The 18,072-nt window shown below is 38.5% G+C and overlaps 1 protein-coding gene and 1 long non-coding RNA gene across 6 annotated transcripts; both read right to left on the reverse strand.

The window, feature by feature from the left end:
- Positions 1-6,805: 6,805 nt before the first annotated feature.
- On the reverse strand, positions 6,806-7,662 carry LOC108161169. The gene has a single exon (XM_033394156.1). It carries the CDS (start codon positions 7,375-7,377, stop codon positions 6,928-6,930), a length of 450 nt encoding a protein of 149 aa, XP_033250047.1. The 5' UTR covers positions 7,378-7,662; the 3' UTR covers positions 6,806-6,927.
- Positions 7,663-9,637: 1,975 nt separating this feature from the next.
- On the reverse strand, positions 9,638-12,784 carry LOC108163379. 5 transcript variants are annotated; one of them, XR_004473199.1, is made up of 4 exons: positions 12,361-12,784; positions 11,997-12,286; positions 10,050-10,518; positions 9,638-9,775 (listed from the first exon to the last, which is right to left on the reverse strand). It is a non-coding gene; the product is annotated as an uncharacterized LOC108163379 (long non-coding RNA). The 5 variants fall into 5 exon arrangements; XR_004473201.1 differs by lacking the exon at positions 11,997-12,286 and having other exon boundaries at positions 10,050-10,155; positions 10,239-10,518; positions 12,323-12,777; XR_001775669.2 differs by lacking the exon at positions 11,997-12,286 and having other exon boundaries at positions 10,050-10,323; positions 10,393-10,518; positions 12,323-12,767.
- Between the last annotated feature and the right edge of the window lie 5,288 nt (positions 12,785-18,072).

Here is an 18,072-nt window from a genome sequence, read left to right on the forward strand (position 1 = left end):
GTACGACAAATGTTTTGTGTCCGGACCCCTAATTCAATTAAAAATCCATTATGCAAATACAATTATGTCGCATTTGATTCCCATCCAAGCTACTTTATCAATATTTATGTATGTGCCAAAAAGAGGGAAACCGCAAGACTATCCAAATAGAATTTTTAGGCATCCATTATGCTCCAGAATAAATATTTCACTACTGCGATTCAGGATTTCCATATTTACCCAGGACGGGGTATACTTCTCGTTCTCCCACACTGTGTGGGACTCTAGGCAAAACGATCAAAAATAAATAGGGAAAAATATATAGAGAATTAGAACTAGAAGCAACATAGAATCATGCCTTGTTCCATGGCATTCCTCCAACCCGACAGCTGCATTGACAGCTCGTTGAAAGTTCATCTGACAACTGTTTTCTAACGTTAGAAACTAAGGGGATTGACCGACATGGAGTGCTGTTGAGAAAACTAAAATCTGTTGCATATTCGAACCTAAATTATGAATTCAGTTTTTAGCAACTCCCAGGAAGCAATTTCATGTCGCTGACTTTCAGCACAGACAAACCCCTCGAACAAGGGGAATAACCAGTCATAAACGGACTTGCTGTTTGTTTGCTTTGCGGTTGTGCAGGTGGACGGACCGGAACACCAACAAAGGACAGTTGATTTCCGGAAGAAACATTGGATTTTTGTTTGGGGCAGATTTTTTGGCAGAGCATTAAAACAGGTCAGGAATTCAAAGTAGAATGAAAGCAGAATAGGTCATGGCTTACATACCTTTGCCGTTTCACATGTATTTTTATTTGCTCTTTTTATCGTCAGTTTGCTCTCCTTTTATTTTTAACAGTTTCAAATTGTAAAGCAATCACAATTGATTATTACTGTGCCTAGAATCCTCAGAAATGGTCCCATAAAGGTTTAATAATGTATTGCCAGACCATAAACCATAAATAAATGGTTTGTAATTACGTGAAAATACTTAATTCATTTCCATTTCATTTTTCGCTATGGTGTCAATTAAATGTACTGCTTTTGGTTTTGCTTCAACAAAATATAATTTCATTAATGGTACAAAATAAATTATAAAGTGCGCTTTAATTAATTATGGTGGGATATTACTGGAAATATATGTAATGTTCTACAATTAAGGGTTGCCAAACAATTCTTTGAAATTCACAGATTTTCGTGTCATAATTATTAACATAAAAATTAACCAAACCACTCATTCATCTTTTTGGAAACTTTTTCTTTGGCTTTTTTTGCAATGGTCAAACTGGGCGTGTAGCTGGGTTTGCCTTTGCCACCTAGCTGGTGGGATGTGAAACTTCTGGTGAACACTATTTCTGGTAAACAAAATTTATAATTCCTGGATAAAACCTACAATTCATTTCAATTCCTTAAATTCCATATCAACTTTGTTATCTTTGAGTTGAAATACAACATGGTCGGAGGTTGCATGACAGCGGCGAGTGCAACAAAGTGTTCAATAATTTATTCCCTGCCAGTTTTTTTTTTGCAATAAAAGAAGTGGCCAACAGTAAAGCAGCGCACGTCCAACATGTCGTATGTGTAACAAGTGTGGCACATAAATATCCTGGGCTGCAGGACTCCGTGCAGCGTCTTGGCCCGGTCACAAAATAAATAAAATAAAAAAGCAAGTGTTGCCCGTAAAGTTTCGAGCACTTTTACCAGCTACTAGGATTTAATTTATATGAAAACATGGCAAGTTTGCGATACCATTTATAAAGTTACCTGCAGCAATTTGTTCGCCTGAGCAAAAGCATTTAGTGCGAGCTGTATCTAGACACAAGTCTAGCCATTCGAATGTGCTAAGACCCAGGTGAATGACCATGGAATATAGAATCAACTAAAGGAATAATAGGGAACAGAATATTAGAAGCCTGAAGAGCTAAGAAACCTTTAGTTTAATTTGAAGCACCATTCGAAGTGTACTATATTTAAGCCTACCAAAAAAGGTCCAATTCCATTTTAAATATTTATTAAAATTTTTTTGGAACTTTCGTTGAGTTTTCGTGGCTTTGCCCTCAGGTCAAAAGCACTTTCAGATATACACCAGCTCAATCGGAATCGCTCTCTGTACTGAGAAGTTTTTAGCGAGCTAAAATTTCCATTTTTATTTGGGTCATTGGGGTTTTATTGCGTCAAAAACATTTATCCGGAAAATGTTTATTTTTTGGTCCTGTCTGCCGGATCACTTTCATATTTGTAATTACTCAAAAATGTTTACTGTCTGTTGTGATGCTTAGTCTTTTTAATTAATTTATATTATTGTGTGGCAGAGAGAATTTTTAATATTGATTTCATATTTATAAAATATGGTGAAGAGCGTCTGGACGAGACCAGGACGAGCAGCTGGAACACAATTATCTCTGTATTTAGGGTTAGCTATCAAAAAATTCCTGCCATAGAGAACAAATTGTTGTAAAAAAAAGGAAGAGAGAAGTGTAAATAACTCGCCAAAGAGCTCCACTCAAGTGATGTTGTTGCTTTTGTTATGTCAGGTAAAAAAAAACTGATAAAAGCTGAGAATAGGCACTTGTTTACTTCTTTAGGAAAAAATGGCATCAATAAAGAGCTAAATAAACTGAAAAGTAGTCTATCCGGTGCCAAAGGATGAAAGATTGGAAGCAACAAAGCCAACATGATGGATTCCAGCCAGCTGAATAAGGCCGTGTAATTTTGCAGACAGTCTTCTTTTCTTCCTGTGGCTCGCTGTCTGTGGGAGTACGAGCTTATCTATGTATAGTCATATATCTTTCTGCTCTTTCTTCGTTTCCTTATAATTCTCAACCAAAAAGCCCTTGTTTTGTTTCTTATTTCTGCTACAATGATTCTCTGTCTGTTGCCATCAGGTGGCGCTTTACAATACTTCCGCTTCCGCTGGCTGCTGTGCTGGTTGAATTGCAGCTTGATAAATAACGCTACTTGCCGAACAGCTGGGGAATATGCCAGGGTCTCGATTCAGCCAGTATTAATTCATTCAAAGGATCAACCTCAGTCTTCCTTTCGTCAGCCCCATTTCCGTTGGTCAATATGTTGGCTTAATTCAAAAAGCATTTACCATAAACCAACATCCGATAGCTTGGAGTGTTAGTGTGCGTGAAGGACTTAGTGTACAACAACACCTAAAAAAGAAGCGAAACCCGAAATTTGTTTATGCAGTTTTCGAAAGTGCATCGAAACTTGGAAGTAAACTTTTATTCGTATATTTCACAGGGACTTCGTTTGCATTTACGTTTCTGACATTGGCTTAAAGTTTAGATCAAATTTTCTTTGTTTATATGCTGAGAAAGCTGATTTGAAAGATGCTCGGTTGGCTTAGCTAAACAACTACAACCACTGCACAAGAATAGATGCCAAAAATAGGGGGACAAAAGGGAATTTGACTTTTTGTGTGGAAGACAGTGAGAAACACTTATTTTTCATCGATGTGACATCAAAAAAACAAATATAACCACAATAACAAGTCCAACTTTCAACTACAACTTGGCTTCAACCTAAAGCCTCAAAAAAAGGAATCTGGGATACACCACAGGTTTAAATGAAGTTCAATTCTTATTATTCTTGCTTATATTTTATTTTATTTCTGCACTCTTGAAAGCATGTTACACAATCCCGCTCATGAAATTGATTTCTGGAGCACTTTCTTCGTCAAAATATTCTATAAATTAAATTATGATACCTTGTTGGAATCCCTCAACAGTTTTAAGGATATTTTACAATCTTTAATAGTTTTTGTTTTCTAATTTTACGCTTTATTCGCTAATTAAATACTTTTCACAAACACTCCGCCAATATTTTTGTAAGAAAATTTTGTTAAGAAAATTTTGTACAGAAGAGCCCTCCCACACAAACAAATTTGATCTCAAAGGTAAGTAGAATTTACTCGTAAATCTCGTTTGCCTCCGCCATTGTGCATGACGTCAGGCACTCACCGATAAAGATTTCTCGTCCCAGGCTCAGGCCAAGGTTGTGGATGAGGATAAGGCTGCTGAATTACTAGGCTTAAATGTCCTCCTCCACAAGTTTTTATTCATATTGTGCATTTATGTCGCAGCACCCAAAAAAACTTCTTTCTATGCTTCAGATGTAGGTTTTTAAACCTAGCAGAGGGTTAGCTCGAAAAGATATATACAATGTACATGATTGGTCTGTCTGTCTTTTTTTTTTTTCGTATATATGTAGCTGGAATAAAAACTACTGCGAACATAGCTCTGACGGGTATCTATTAATTCCACTAACAAGCCAAATATTTTTGTATGCTTGGTTGTTGTTTTTTGCCAGTAAGAAGAGCCTTCAAAAGTTGCCTTATTCCGCATGGGTTTTATAATGAGTTCGTGGGTCTCTGTCTGTGCTGGGACCTTTAATTTCTCCCCTTTCTTGTTCCTTTTCTTTGCCCGCTTTTATGCAACATATTTCTCATACTTATCACCACCTCTTTCTTCTCCCTTTCTTTCTTTAGTTTGGCGATTTTTTCAGGTCTGTTTTTCATGTGCACATTCCGTGAAAAATATATCAACTTGCTGGGCACGACTGACAGCTCCAAGAAGGATATAAAAAAAAAGAAGAAGTAGAGTGACAACTTTTTACACTCTCCGGAAGCACAACGCGTGGTGCACTTTGTTGCAAGTTTTGTAGCGTTTGCAACGAAGTTTTTGTTGAGTGTTGCCTGTTCTGTGGAGCTGTTTCATATCTTTGTTGTGCCGTCTGGGGCCTGGCGATATTTTAAGTTTTTCAGCTTATTTACACTGCAAATAAAGTCGCGGATTCGTGGATTAATTGAAGTTAATGTTGGAGTTTTTTCTGCCTTTTTGGTGGAGAACTTATTTTAAAATTTCATCCGCCTGTTGCATACTAATTCAAATTAAATTTCGTAATTTTATATTTGTGTTGGGAGTTTTATATATTTCAGGCTCTCATATTTGACAACATCGTCCCGCACAATAAATAGTAAAGGCTAAGGAGCGCAACAGCTCGGAAGTAAATTGTTTTAAGAATAAGGTTTCCTTGGGGTTATGGCTATGGAGAGAGTTGGGGCTGGGCTAGTGGTTCAGAAGGTCTTGCGCCAAGTTTTATCCAAGCTCTGGAGCACATTCCTCTGGTTCTAAAGTGTCTGTTTGAGGTTTTATTGCGGTTATTAATTTGAATTAATTAGCGACAAATCTGTGGGAGAAGGGGGTTGTAGAAGGAGAATGAGAACGGATGGGTATTAGACTTTGGGCTGTGATAAATGGAAAGGTCCTGAAGGACTTTAAGCACAAATTTATATTGTACTCGTTTAAATGTTGGTGTCAAAAGGGTATTTCTCTTGGCATGATTGAAGTTCTCAATGCGCTCACTAGGTAGTTCTACAGAGCCTGTTCATGGGGTTTCCGATTTAAATATATCCGAAAGGTTTTCTTCTGAATGGCCAGCGACTTTTGTCGCAGACTATAGGAGGTCATTAGATCAGATCTACATATAAAAGAGCAAAGAAAAATAATATGTTGGTATATCCTAGTCGAAAGGCACATCTAAGTGGCCCTCTTACTGCGCTCAGATTATAATTCAGTATAAATTGCCCATACTACTCTATGGATCTATAATTACGACATTTGTACATACATACATATATACTCTTACTCGTTTCAATGTTTGAGAGAGCTGGTGTGCATGTGTGCCTAATGAGGTCTGCATTCTGTATTGTTTGATTCCGCTCGGTATCGTTTTTCCCAAAGGGACTACTACCGCATGAAGGGACTACAGGAGGAACAGTGGGCTGTTTTAAAGGGCATTTTCGTGGTTAATGGATGCATGGCATTCATTAAATGACAAATTTTCAACCAAGAGCAATGAGAGTCAGTCAGATGAACTAATTGATAGGAAACAGCACAACATGCCATGTCGTTTCGTGGCATTTTCATTTAGTTTTCAATTAGATTTCTCAATTACGGAAAATTAAATAAATTTAAAGTAAAAAGTATTCCCACCAATAGAATAATTAATAGGAAACTCCAACTTTAACATTATTTTCTACCAATTCAATATTCATTTCCTATCGAACGCACAAAAAAAAATATTATATTTACCAAACAAAAAACAAATAGTCGAAGCATTATAATTTAAAGCAATTTAAAAACAGCATTTAACTTGAATATCTATTCTTTTTTTTTGCATCTGATATTTCTATCACACAATTTAAAAGTCAATTGAAAATAAATGCTTCAAAATAAGAAAAACAAATATATGTGTACATATTTATTGCCAGAGATTCCACTCTTCAACGCGTACATTAAATGATATAAAAATAATTAATGGTAAAAAAAGAGAACCTATTTATAGTCCCTTTTTTACTGAGCTGCCATGGAAATGATTTTTATTCTCGTCACTTGGCTCGTAATCATTTATTTGGCCACTCTGCGGTTAATTTAATTTGAAACATAAATAAATATAAATATAAATAAGTGCATGAATATATATTCTCAAACGAAAACCGAGTGCGAAATCCAATTGCCTGTGGGTGCTGCCTGCGTATGCGTATGCGGATGAGTAATATATTTATCATACGACCCCTTGGCGATTTTTTTGGCACTGAATTTGGTGCGGCCTTTTCATTTCATAACTACTGCTAAACGGTACGCTTTTGCCGATGCTGCTTTACTGTCGACTTAATTTTTTTGCGGTTCATACTGACTCGGTTCTACACGGAAACTCTGACACCGTTGGGGACAATTTTTTTCACTCTTTTTATATAAAAGCCAATCGATTAAATGGGATTAACAATATTAGATTTTTGCATTGGAGTTTTATTTAATGGGCTTATACGATTACGTGCCCTTGTTTGTTTCTCGTCGGTAAAAAAGGCATCGTATAACGTCAGGATAAGTAATGATGTAACATCAATCAAATTGGGAGGGTTCCAGGCAAATTCAACTTACCGCTGCAAACAGTTCTCCCTTTCGCCCAATGCCAATTTAACAATATCCGCAAACACAGGAATAACAACCCAATCATTGGGTTTGCCCAATGCCGCTCCCGTTAATGGTGTGGCAGGCGATGATGTTGGTGGCTGCTCCGCATTGCTGTTGCCAGCCGCAGGCACGGTCGCTGTTTCCGGTGCCGACTTTGCATTCATACCGGAAGTGCCTGTTATGCCAACTGCTCGCCCACTCGCACTCGCACTTGTCGATGGTCTCTCGTCTAAGTCCATTGATGTGGTAGCTCCTCCTCCAGATGCTGTTGATTCTCCTTCTCCTCGTATTGATGGGGATGACTTGTCCTTAGCCTGCTTATCAGTCTTGAGACTTTGTGGTTGACCCTGTTTATTTAAGACGATTGCCTGTTTCTGCCACAAATGACCATGTCCCTCGGCATGTCGCAGCATGCAATCCAATTGTTGCACGTCACTTGCAATTTGCTCCACTGTAATCAAATCGAGATCCCTAAATGAACATCATTTGAAGCTGTAATCTTGATAGGAGCTTTGTATTTTTTTGTTTCTTTCTTGTTTTCTGTGTTGTAAAAGTTTATGGTTGTTCTGTTTGTGTGAGTTTTATGTCCGTAATTTTTCGCCGAGAAGCTTTTGATTGAATTTTATGAGCGACATTTGGCCTCTCGTTGATAACATATTAATTGGGATTTCTAAAGCCATCATGGGACTTTTTCGAGGAACTTTTTAGCAAACTAATGGTGTGTGACGCAAAGGTGAGAGAAATCGTAAAAGATCACAGATATTTATTTGAATTTAATATATAAAGGACCATCTTTTGTGATCCAAAAGTAGGATCGTTCAGAAGAATTTAATGTAATTTAATATATAGTATAAATATAATTTAAAAATTTCCTTGTCAGCAATAATTTTGCCATCGCCGAATGGAAACTCATAAACATTTCAGCAGTCACTATAGAAATATACTGTGTTTTAACTGCAATTAAAGTTTCACAACGCCATTTGCCAGCGAAACGAGCCCATTTCGACGCCTTGCCACGTAATTTGTCCATTAAATTGAAGTCTATTTTAATTTCTAGTATTTATTCCCAAAATTTATGTCGGCGCACGTTCCAAGATTGTCCTTCCTCTCCGTTGGATGTTGTCTCGGTTTGGAACTGAGCGAAATGAGGCTTGGCTTTCACCTTGTTGTAGATTTAAATAAGGAAACGAGGTTAATTTACTTTGAGCGATGAAGTCTTAGTTTCTCTGAATACTAATTTTGTTGTAAGTTGTAATGTTGAAGCAAGGTTATAAAATATGAGGAAATGTGTGGAAAAGTTGAAAGAAAGTTTTTTTACCTCCAAAAAAACTTACTACAATCAATTAGGATTGTTGTCATTTAACATTGAGGGCGTGGTTTACTACAGATTTATTCAGCAAATTATGGTAATTATCGGCCACAACATTTGAATGTTTATTCGGGCTTCGACTCACTGTGATTTTCAGCCTCGCTTTTGCGGGAGATTCCAGAGATTCCATTCCAGAATGGCTGTGGCGTTATTTTAGTCACGCAAACAATACCGGGCCAGGCCACTCCACCGCTCCACGGTGCAGCTCCAGACCTCAATGGCACCACACTGGAATGGTGCTGTTCTAGGCAGAGCGATGGGATCCCAGGGTGCAGCATTCGAAATGAAAGATTTATTTGATTACGGAAGTTAGTTAGACGTTAGACGCGCGGACATGGATGGACCCACGTGACTTGGCTGAAATTTTAACGAGTCGCTTATACGACCAACTGGCAAACCGTCAATGGGACAGATACGAATGGCATAAGCTATAAGCCATCCCGCCTGGCTGCCCGACCGACTGCCTGCCTTGCTGGCTGCCTACCTCCTGATTTCCCATGCAAAGTCATATGAGTCTGTGGACGTGGAACTGGACAAGTAGTGCTCCGCATATTCAGTATGCATGCGCTTCGTTTAACTTGAGCATCGTGCCCGGTCTGACCCGTTGGTTTGGGCCAGGAGTGGACTGGAGCGGAGTAGTACGACTCCGACATGGTTATTAACCCATCTTTTTAGGTTCCTTCCGTATCCCCCCACTTACCTACGCCCTACACTGAAGGCTGAATCCTTCAAAACTACAATTTTCCATTGTAATATTTGCATTTAGCGGACTGGACCCAAGTCCGCTCTGTCCCACACAGAATTGTCTTTAAATTCAGTATCCACCAAGACCCGTGTTTTGTTTGTCGTTTTGTGTAACTGCGTTCGATTCTTGAGGTTTGATCTGGGTTCGGGTTTGAGTTTGGGAATGGGCTCTGTTGGCTGCCTTTTGGTTTGTGGTTTCTTGGCACGTGCCAGAAAATTCAACTTGGCAACTGTTCAAGAGCCTTAAGTGTTTACGACTAAGTAGGAACTGATTTGTATTCCATTTGGCGCTTACAATATATGGGTATAAGTGTACGGTTTTTGGGGAGAGTTACATTTAATAGGAAGTAGTTTTTGCTCCAAAAAAATTCTTTAGAATATATAGAATATTTAAGGAGAGCTATGTTCAGCTTTAAGTTTAAGAAAATTACTTTCTGTGATTTTACTAACTTTTTTTTAAGCTAAAAAGAAACACACTTCATGTATTCGGTTTCATTTTATTTGTAATGGTAAATGTATTCTAAAATAAAACCATTTTACTTAACTAACTAAATGCTTGGCAAAACATTTTGCTTAATTACCGAAGAGCGTACCACAAAATTAATATCACATTGGCTGCGTTTGTGCGGATTTTTGGGTACATCGTATTAGACGACATCGTCTGCGACACGGTTGTGCCCAACTGATTTTGCGGCAAGCTGCAGACAAACAAAGAGAAAATTAATGGATAATAAAGTGTCAGTTTTCAATATGGCGAAAGATGTTTATAGGTACAGAAATTGTATGTGTATTTTACTTGGCAAACAACTATACGAGATGCGGAACACATGCTCTATTGCAGAGTTTATATCTAAAATATTGAAGTATCAATTTAGAGAAATTCAGAGATTTCCATGTCGTTTAGTTGGGAAAAATTTAAATGAATTATGCTTTGAAACATCGCCAAGGATGGTGATTGTAGTAATCACTCACCTCGATTTGCTAGACCCCCATTTCCAAGTCATATGTATCGTACGCTCCAGGATAGCTGTCTGGATTGCCGGCATCCAGGCAGCAGTAGTCGGTGTCGGAGCTGCAGCTGTTGGGGTGGCGGCAGTGACGACCGCGTGATTTTAACAGCACAGGCGACGATAGATATCTTACTGTCATGAGTTACATTACCATGTGTCACGTTCGGTCAGCAGCATGAGCATGGATCGAGCAGGTGAAAAGTTACCCTCCCTCATGGAAAGTCACGTGGGTGATACTGTGTGTTGGAGTCGTGCAATCAAAAGTCAATTTCGTAGGATTAGACGATCGACTGACGCGCACTGACCAAACGACTCTCGTATTCCGTTTCAATCCTTTGGGGTAGGCTTAGTTGACACTTCATTCCGTGTATCGTTTCTCGATTTTCCAATTTCCACAGCGGGCGGATTAGTTCTTGGGTTTTCCTCAATTCCTGCAACAGAAAAAGAGGCAAATCAGAAATGGAGTCGGTGATACGTATACTCTGGGCACACGCGGTGTCCAAGAGTCAACTATTCGGTACATCGCAGCACATTACTCATACGCCGTGTGGCTCTGGAACACTGGCCTGCTGGGAATGAAGAGGACGGTTACCTATTACTTGGGTCGATGGAAATCATCAAATCAAAAGGGACGAGTTAAGACCCGCAAACCCAAAAAACAATCATCCATGATGTATGGCTTGGTGCAAGGTTATCCAAGCAAAAGCATTTTTGGCCTTTATTTCCTCTTGAATGGAGTGAAAAAGGTCTTTCGTCTTGTGGCTATTAAATATGAACTCTGAACTTAATCCAGAAAAAATTACACAAATATATAAAAGGTAATCATTTCTTTTTTGTATTCTGTTCTCTCGTTTTATTTACGGCATCAAATGAACAAAGTAAGCCTTCCCAGAACAAAGAACAAAGAAATACAGAAATATGAAAATTGTGGCAGGTGGCCTTAAGGGAGATTAACCACGCACAAAAGATAACGACAGCTCGGCAGAGTGCAGCTTCATATGTATGAAATATCCATTAAATAAAAAATATAAAAAGATACATGAAAAGCATGAGGCAGCGTCTGAAGTACGGACGCGGATGCTGCTTAAAAGCAAATACCTATAGAGAGAGCACTCCCGCATCTGTCTGCCAACTGCTTACGGACAGAAGCAATCTAATCCAACAGGATCAGTCAGTCAGGTCAGTCACAAATTGCTAATTAACGCGACCACATTCATGAGCGCTTCATCTGTTGAGAGAATCCTTAAATTTTGCATACAATCTACTTTGATTTAGTTTTTGAATGTGGCCATGTCGACAGACTCAAATCTATGAAGGAGAGTGGCCATTTGTTAGCTATAATTTGTTTTTTGGTTACTCTGCGACATGACCGCAAAAATAGTTGATTGCTGCACATGTTGGTCCTTTCATAGTTATACTTTGTTGACCTAGAATATCGTCGCTCCCCCATTGTCAAGCTCCATTATATATAACATACTTAGAGTGGAATGTATCTGCAGATGGCAGCCTGCTGTTTTGCTAGTCCACAACAAAAGGGTTCATTTGGTATCTGCTCATGTGCCAAGGCATGCAATTGTGTGAATGGAATTTTAACCAATTTTCAATGATTTTAAATATTTTTAGCTTGATTGTGAAACTCTCGAATGCAAATATGCAAAATATCTGAACAACAATCTGAACTTTGCCTAAAATCCGAACAAGTCCCGGTCGACAGTGGGTTGGGTACAGCGAGCAGCTGCTGCTAGTGTTCTATCAGCATAAAACTGATCAAAATAAACTGATGTCGTTGTAGCTAACAGCTAACAAGCTACCAACAAAAATTAGCAAGCATTAACATGTCTTTTGGAATGCATTAATGCACTAATCGTTCTGCCGCAAAATGAATTATCATAAGGCTATTATCACTCACTTATGTTCCTTAAACAATTGGCAGAGTTACCAAACAATCGCATAATGATTAAGTAAACCATTTAGGCTCAGCATAGACTCCTTCAGATAGTACTCGAACGTAACTGAATTTCATCAATTAATTATTTTCCGTGGTGCATGTAATCCAACAACACGTTCCGTAATTCATTACTTAATTGAAAATGAAATTTATGAAAATTTTCTTGAGATGGCTTCAATGTTTTGACTGGCTTGGTAATGATACTTATATTTATTTATACCTCATTGGTCGTTATATTCGTTGCAATAATTCTGAAATTACAAGTTAATCAAGGGTTGCATACTTACTGGCGCAGTCAGTCAGGTGGAACCCTATGCGATACTACTTATTTATGTCCGTTTAGGTTGAGGAACATTTTCAGCTATTTAAATTTGTGTTTATTGATTTTTGTTTGTTTAAAATTCGCCAAACTCCGCTACGGTTGCTGCTGCTGACAGCTGTATTCGATATTTAGTAAATACAAACACAGTAAATTTTCGAACATATAACATTTAGTTTTTCTATCGGATGGTGTTAAATCATTATTCCTTTTGTGTATTTTTCGTGGATTTGCTTAATTTATTGAAGGAATATTTAATTTCTTATAGCTCGTCTATTTTTATACATATGTATGTTAATACATCAACGGATGACTGAAATATTTCACTTAACAAAACTGTTCTGATATATCCGCTCCCTAAGCCGCACTCTTACAGAATCAACGACAAACTAAAGTGCGGACCATCTTCGGCGGACATGTTAAAAACTGTTTGAATGCTCCGAAGCCGAACAGGGCTCCAAAAATGTTATAACAGAGGGAATTTTTTTGTGTGTCCTGTAAAAACGCGTTGCCATCGAACATGCTCAAGGCTCCAACAGAAGATGGCGTTCGGTGGTTCGCTTGTGTGGAACTAACACAACTTCCACATTCCATTTGTTGATAAATATGAGGGAGGAGCTACATATATAGATGAAGAGCTACAAGGATAAATTAAAAAAATAAAAGGTAATCATAAATAATTCAGCCATAGATAATGTGATCTCCTAATCCTATTCCTTTTTTTTACTTATTTTAATTTATTCTTCTGATGCAGGTCGTCAGAATATACATACATATGTATGTAAAGTATGTTCTCAAATCAGAGCAATATATTTTGACGATACAAGTACCTATAAAAGTGAATACCTATGTTCATATAAAATATATGTATATATGTATATATAATAATAATAATAATACCAATGTAAATTCCCCACCCTGCTTCCTTTAGCCCTTTGAAACCATATAGCACCTTTCACAAATTATTACCTTACTACGCCTTTCATTTGCCAGAGTACGACCTGCTAGCTCGGCTTTCTTTTTTCTACTCGCACCCACATGCCTGGTTAGTCGTCGCAACAAATTGGCTGCCACGTTAACAGCACTCCGCCATCGCATTGCTTTAATTAACCAGCCTCATATGCTGGGTGACACCTAGAAGTATGCCATACAAACGAGAGCTCATCTGGTTAAGGGGTATGTGGGGGAGTGCCGGAATATCAGGGCCAGAATAGTAAATGACCCCCTAGTTTATCTCAGTCCCCGCAATATCCCATGGCAACTGATATGTTTGTTTACCCAGCAGCGTTGTCAAATGTCTGGCAATGCTCTCGCCCTGCCTTTGTTTGTCTTCTTTTGGCTGTGAAAAATGTTTATGACTGCGGGTTGTGTTAGATGTCTGGTAAAATGTCACCCGCGCTTGGTTTGGAGCTGGAAAAATCTGTATTTAAATGCGAAAATAATGTCTGGGATAAGAGAAGAGTTCCCACAAAAAAACAAAACGAAATGAATTTGAAATTTTCATTGAACTCGCTCTCTGACTTAGTCTTTCTGCGCAAGCATCGGTCGAATTTTGTCCAGGAAAAACTTTCCATGAAAAAGGCAAAAGTTTTAAGTAGTAGCTTAAATTCTATATTTTTACCCAATTGTGTTATGATCGGCGGTGGCTGCCTTTGCCTTTTGCTGCTGCTGTTTGGCACGTTTAAATGTTTGGGGAGAATCCATTTTATTTAATTATAAAATATGCTCGGGCTCTGACTGTCCCTCTGTTGCCGTGCGGGTTATGTGCAACGCCTGGCCGACTTTTAAATTAATGAAATTCTGTGTGTTTCCAGTGTAAGTTAGCCGTAAGCTTTCTGTCTTTACACAAATTAGTAGAATGTATGAAAATAGCAGCGTGCAAAGTTGTGGATGAGTGTGGTATATGATGGGAAATATTTGTACAGAAGTGGCCCGCTCTAGTGGAACTTTAAACTAATGGGCATTCATTTATTTTATTTAAAATGAAGAGAGATTTTTCAATCGATGTACCAAATTATGGTTTTGTGGACTTGCAGCCACGCCGCTGTTAATTTTTCGCCGCTTTTCCTTCTTCTATGGTGCATACTCACTGGGGTATCAAGTTGGTATCCCGGGACGCAGGAATGCAATAAATTCATTCATTAAAAATCATTTAACGTATAATTGTTTTTATACTCTGGCTTGGGGGTAATACCAATATCAGACTCAGTTCAGAGTACCTAAGGGAATTCTTGCCATGAAATAAATGAGAATTCAAAAAGGAAAATGGAGGTAAAGTAACTAACAAGAGAAGCCTATTGATTAAACATCAACAGTGATAAAAACACTTTATCCCCAAAAGCTCTTGACTTCATTTGATGTTTTTTTTTTCGCTTACTTTCACCAATAAAAGACGTTGCAGGGCCTGAGAGAAGAGCCACAAGGTTTAATGAATGCATCTGACAGGACGAGGACAATGGAGTGATGCACTTTGCGGTGTTCAAGGCGATCTCCAGCCAACAAAATTAAAGACAAAAAGGGCGAACTTAAAGAGTATGGGATTTGAAACACGTTTTCAATTAGCAGCCCTTTCTCGGCACCTTCAAGTGGCAGACAAGACCAATAATGAGTTGACAAATGGCTTGTGTCAAACAAAAGCCGCGTAGAACAAACAAACCTGAGCCCGGGTAGGATGCTATGAAAGGGCTAACAAACACGTCTTGTTGCCTGTTGTGCGTGAATTAATGGGAATGTAGGCAATTCTATGGCAACGGCAAGACAGCCTATCTGTCACTCCAACCCACAACAAAATTGTCGACTTACGAGCACAAGGCTTGGCTAAAGTGTCGCGTAATTTATTTTCCACCTCGTGGTGACGACTGACAAATGAGCTGATAATTTCCGCTGCGTCCTGCCATTGTCGAGGGCTTCAACTGAAGCAGGAGCCCCTGCGAATTCATGGCCTAGTCACTGAAAAGGTTGAGTCTAGCCGTTGACAGCTGAAATTAATTTGTGTTTGTCTGCCTGTTTGACACTTCCCGACCAATGGATGGAAAATATGCTAGTAGATGGGAATGAGGAGTACTTGTAGATAAATTCATTTCCGTGGACAAAGTTAAGGTTCACACAGGGGACTAGCAGACTGAGGACAAAATGAAATCCGAACAAGGCAAGAGAAATGGCTATAAAAAAACTGTTCAAGGAGTTTAACATGTTCGATTACACTTAGCGCTATAATTATTTTGATCAAGAAATTTCTGTTGAAATTCGTAAGTCGAAAAACTTGATAAGCAATAAAGCTTCATTAAAAAGTTTTCATTTTCTAATAAAAGTATTTTCCCCTGCGCTTTTCTTCTCGAATGGGAAACAAATTTCAGCAAAAATTAAACTTAATTAAAGAATAAGACTAGAATTTGTTACCGATATGTGTTAGCGATTCTTTCTCTTCAATATGAGCAAACGGCACCTTAATATTTGAGTACACTATCTATACGAGTAGGTACCATACATTTATGTACGTTTACTGCACTGAAATTTTATTTAAATGCATTTTTAATTTGTGCATGCCTGATTCTGTATCTGTGTGAGTATGAGGGTGTAATGTTTGAGTGTATGTATGCAAATAGAAAATGAAATTGCCGCTGCGCTCTACTTTGAAGCCTCCACGTTGGCCAGCGGTATCCGGAAGCCCCATATAGCTAAAGGCAGGGGCAGAATGGAGAATGGAGCAGGCACCAGAAGGCAGAACGAATTCAGTTTATGACTATTTTATGCCAACTGCACATTCTTCTGCACTTTATTTTCGGCGGAGTTTAACATACAAATTATTATTTGCGCTGTGTGTGCCGTGCCGTGGGGCAACATTGTGAGCGAATTTTATATGTGCTGGCGCCCTACAAAACGGGTTCCGTGTGGCTCCTGCGGCTCCTTTTTTATGGTCTACTCGAGTTGGCTTCCCATTCTGTTTCTGTTGCTGTGGGTCCCTCTGTTGCATACTTCAATTTTTAATTTTGCCCACGTTTCTTATTTCATTTCCTTTCTCACTGCTAATTATGTTACACATTTGTTTGCTGCTACCACCTTTTTACTGTGCGGCTACTGAAAAACAGGTTTTTACTCCTGCAACGAAAATAGTTGGAAAAAAGTTGAGTCCTGCAATTAAAAGTTTTTAAGCATTTTTCTATCCCAAGGGTAGGTTTGATGTAATGTGGGATAAGTTTATAAAAGAACATGTCATAATTAATTTAATTTGAAAATCCAACATAAGTATCTGACGCAATATTCGATTAAATGATAAGATACGTTCTGGAATAACTATTTATGTTCACATTCTATAGGATTATGGGCAACAAAGGTAGTCCACTTCTTATACATGCTGTAGACGCTAATTTGGTTTAATATAGAATATACGAATACAATGAACGGATATACATGCACATATGCAAATATACATAATATATTTCGTTCATGACTTCACATTGGAATAATTGTCCAATAATTATTCCAAATTAAATGGGAAAATCTCTTTGGCTACTGCATCCACTTCTGCGGAAGTCTCTCGCAATGTAAGTAATTTGCAATTGATTGGAGCAACCCCATGAACTGAGGGCCAGATGCCATCACTACATTTTTTTACTGGTTGGTTAATGTAAATTGAGCTCAGGGAGCCAGGAGTCAGGGAATCGTAAGTGGATTCACCATTTTCCGGGTCTAGAAAAAGTGAATACAACGCATTGCGGTCGGGTCGCTCCTCTTCCTTCCTCAAGCAACTTTTCCTTTATATGGAATTTGTTGCAATGAAGCTCTTACAAGGCAGCTGTCTGGCAGCAAACGTGTGTGTGCTTACAGCAGTGAAGTGTGAAATGAAAATGAGTTCGCACTTTAGATTAATATCTGTAAACATGACCCAGGGCTCAGATTCATTTGCCAAGATTGTGGGCTGCAACTCGTTTAAGGGCTTATCGCTGGGCTCTCATCAGTCTCATCAGTCCCATCAGTCAGGCTTCAGAGAAAACCTTCTTAAGGTGCTGGTTATCATGATTTCTACTGAATACTGAATAGACACTACCTCATATTGCCTGTGACAAGATATCTCGATTAGCCATCGGGTGATTTTGTTAGCCTGATGGAAATAGAATGTCAATTAAACGGAAACGGAAAGGAACCCATATTAAACCTTTCCCTGATATAAAAGCGGCAAAGCATGAAGCTTAAAGCAAAAACAAATTCAAGCTACATGGCTAGAGGGTTTCTGCGGGCATGCGAACATATTTCGGGAGAGATTGAAACAGTTTTATAAATGAATAATAATATTTTATGCAGCAGCAACTACAGCACCCATAATAAATTCAGTAAAACTTTTGTACATACTCAGCAGCAACAATTGCAAAATAACAATTTCAAGTTAGTTGCATTTGAAGCCTTACAGGCAGCTCGGCAATTCTCATCAGCTGTGCCACTGCCACTGACGCTGCCATCGTCTTTGAGGCAGGGGAAGGAAATAACTAGTATAACTAGGCATGTAAATTTGTAACCCGGACCCAGTCGGGTCCCATTCTGTACCTACTTACCTCCATGGGTTACTAGGAGCAGCGGAACAACAAAGCAGGAACGATAAGTGAGATATTTGGACTATGGGATACCCGGTAAACAGTTTACTATTTTGTGGATCTAAGTATAAAGTTTTCTTTTGAAATGTTTTAGATGCAAAATGCCCAGAAAAAAATAGATTTTGGTATC

This window comes from Drosophila miranda, chromosome 4 (assembly GCF_003369915.1).
Source record: "Drosophila miranda strain MSH22 chromosome 4, D.miranda_PacBio2.1, whole genome shotgun sequence".
NCBI lineage: Eukaryota > Metazoa > Arthropoda > Insecta > Diptera > Drosophilidae > Drosophila > Drosophila miranda.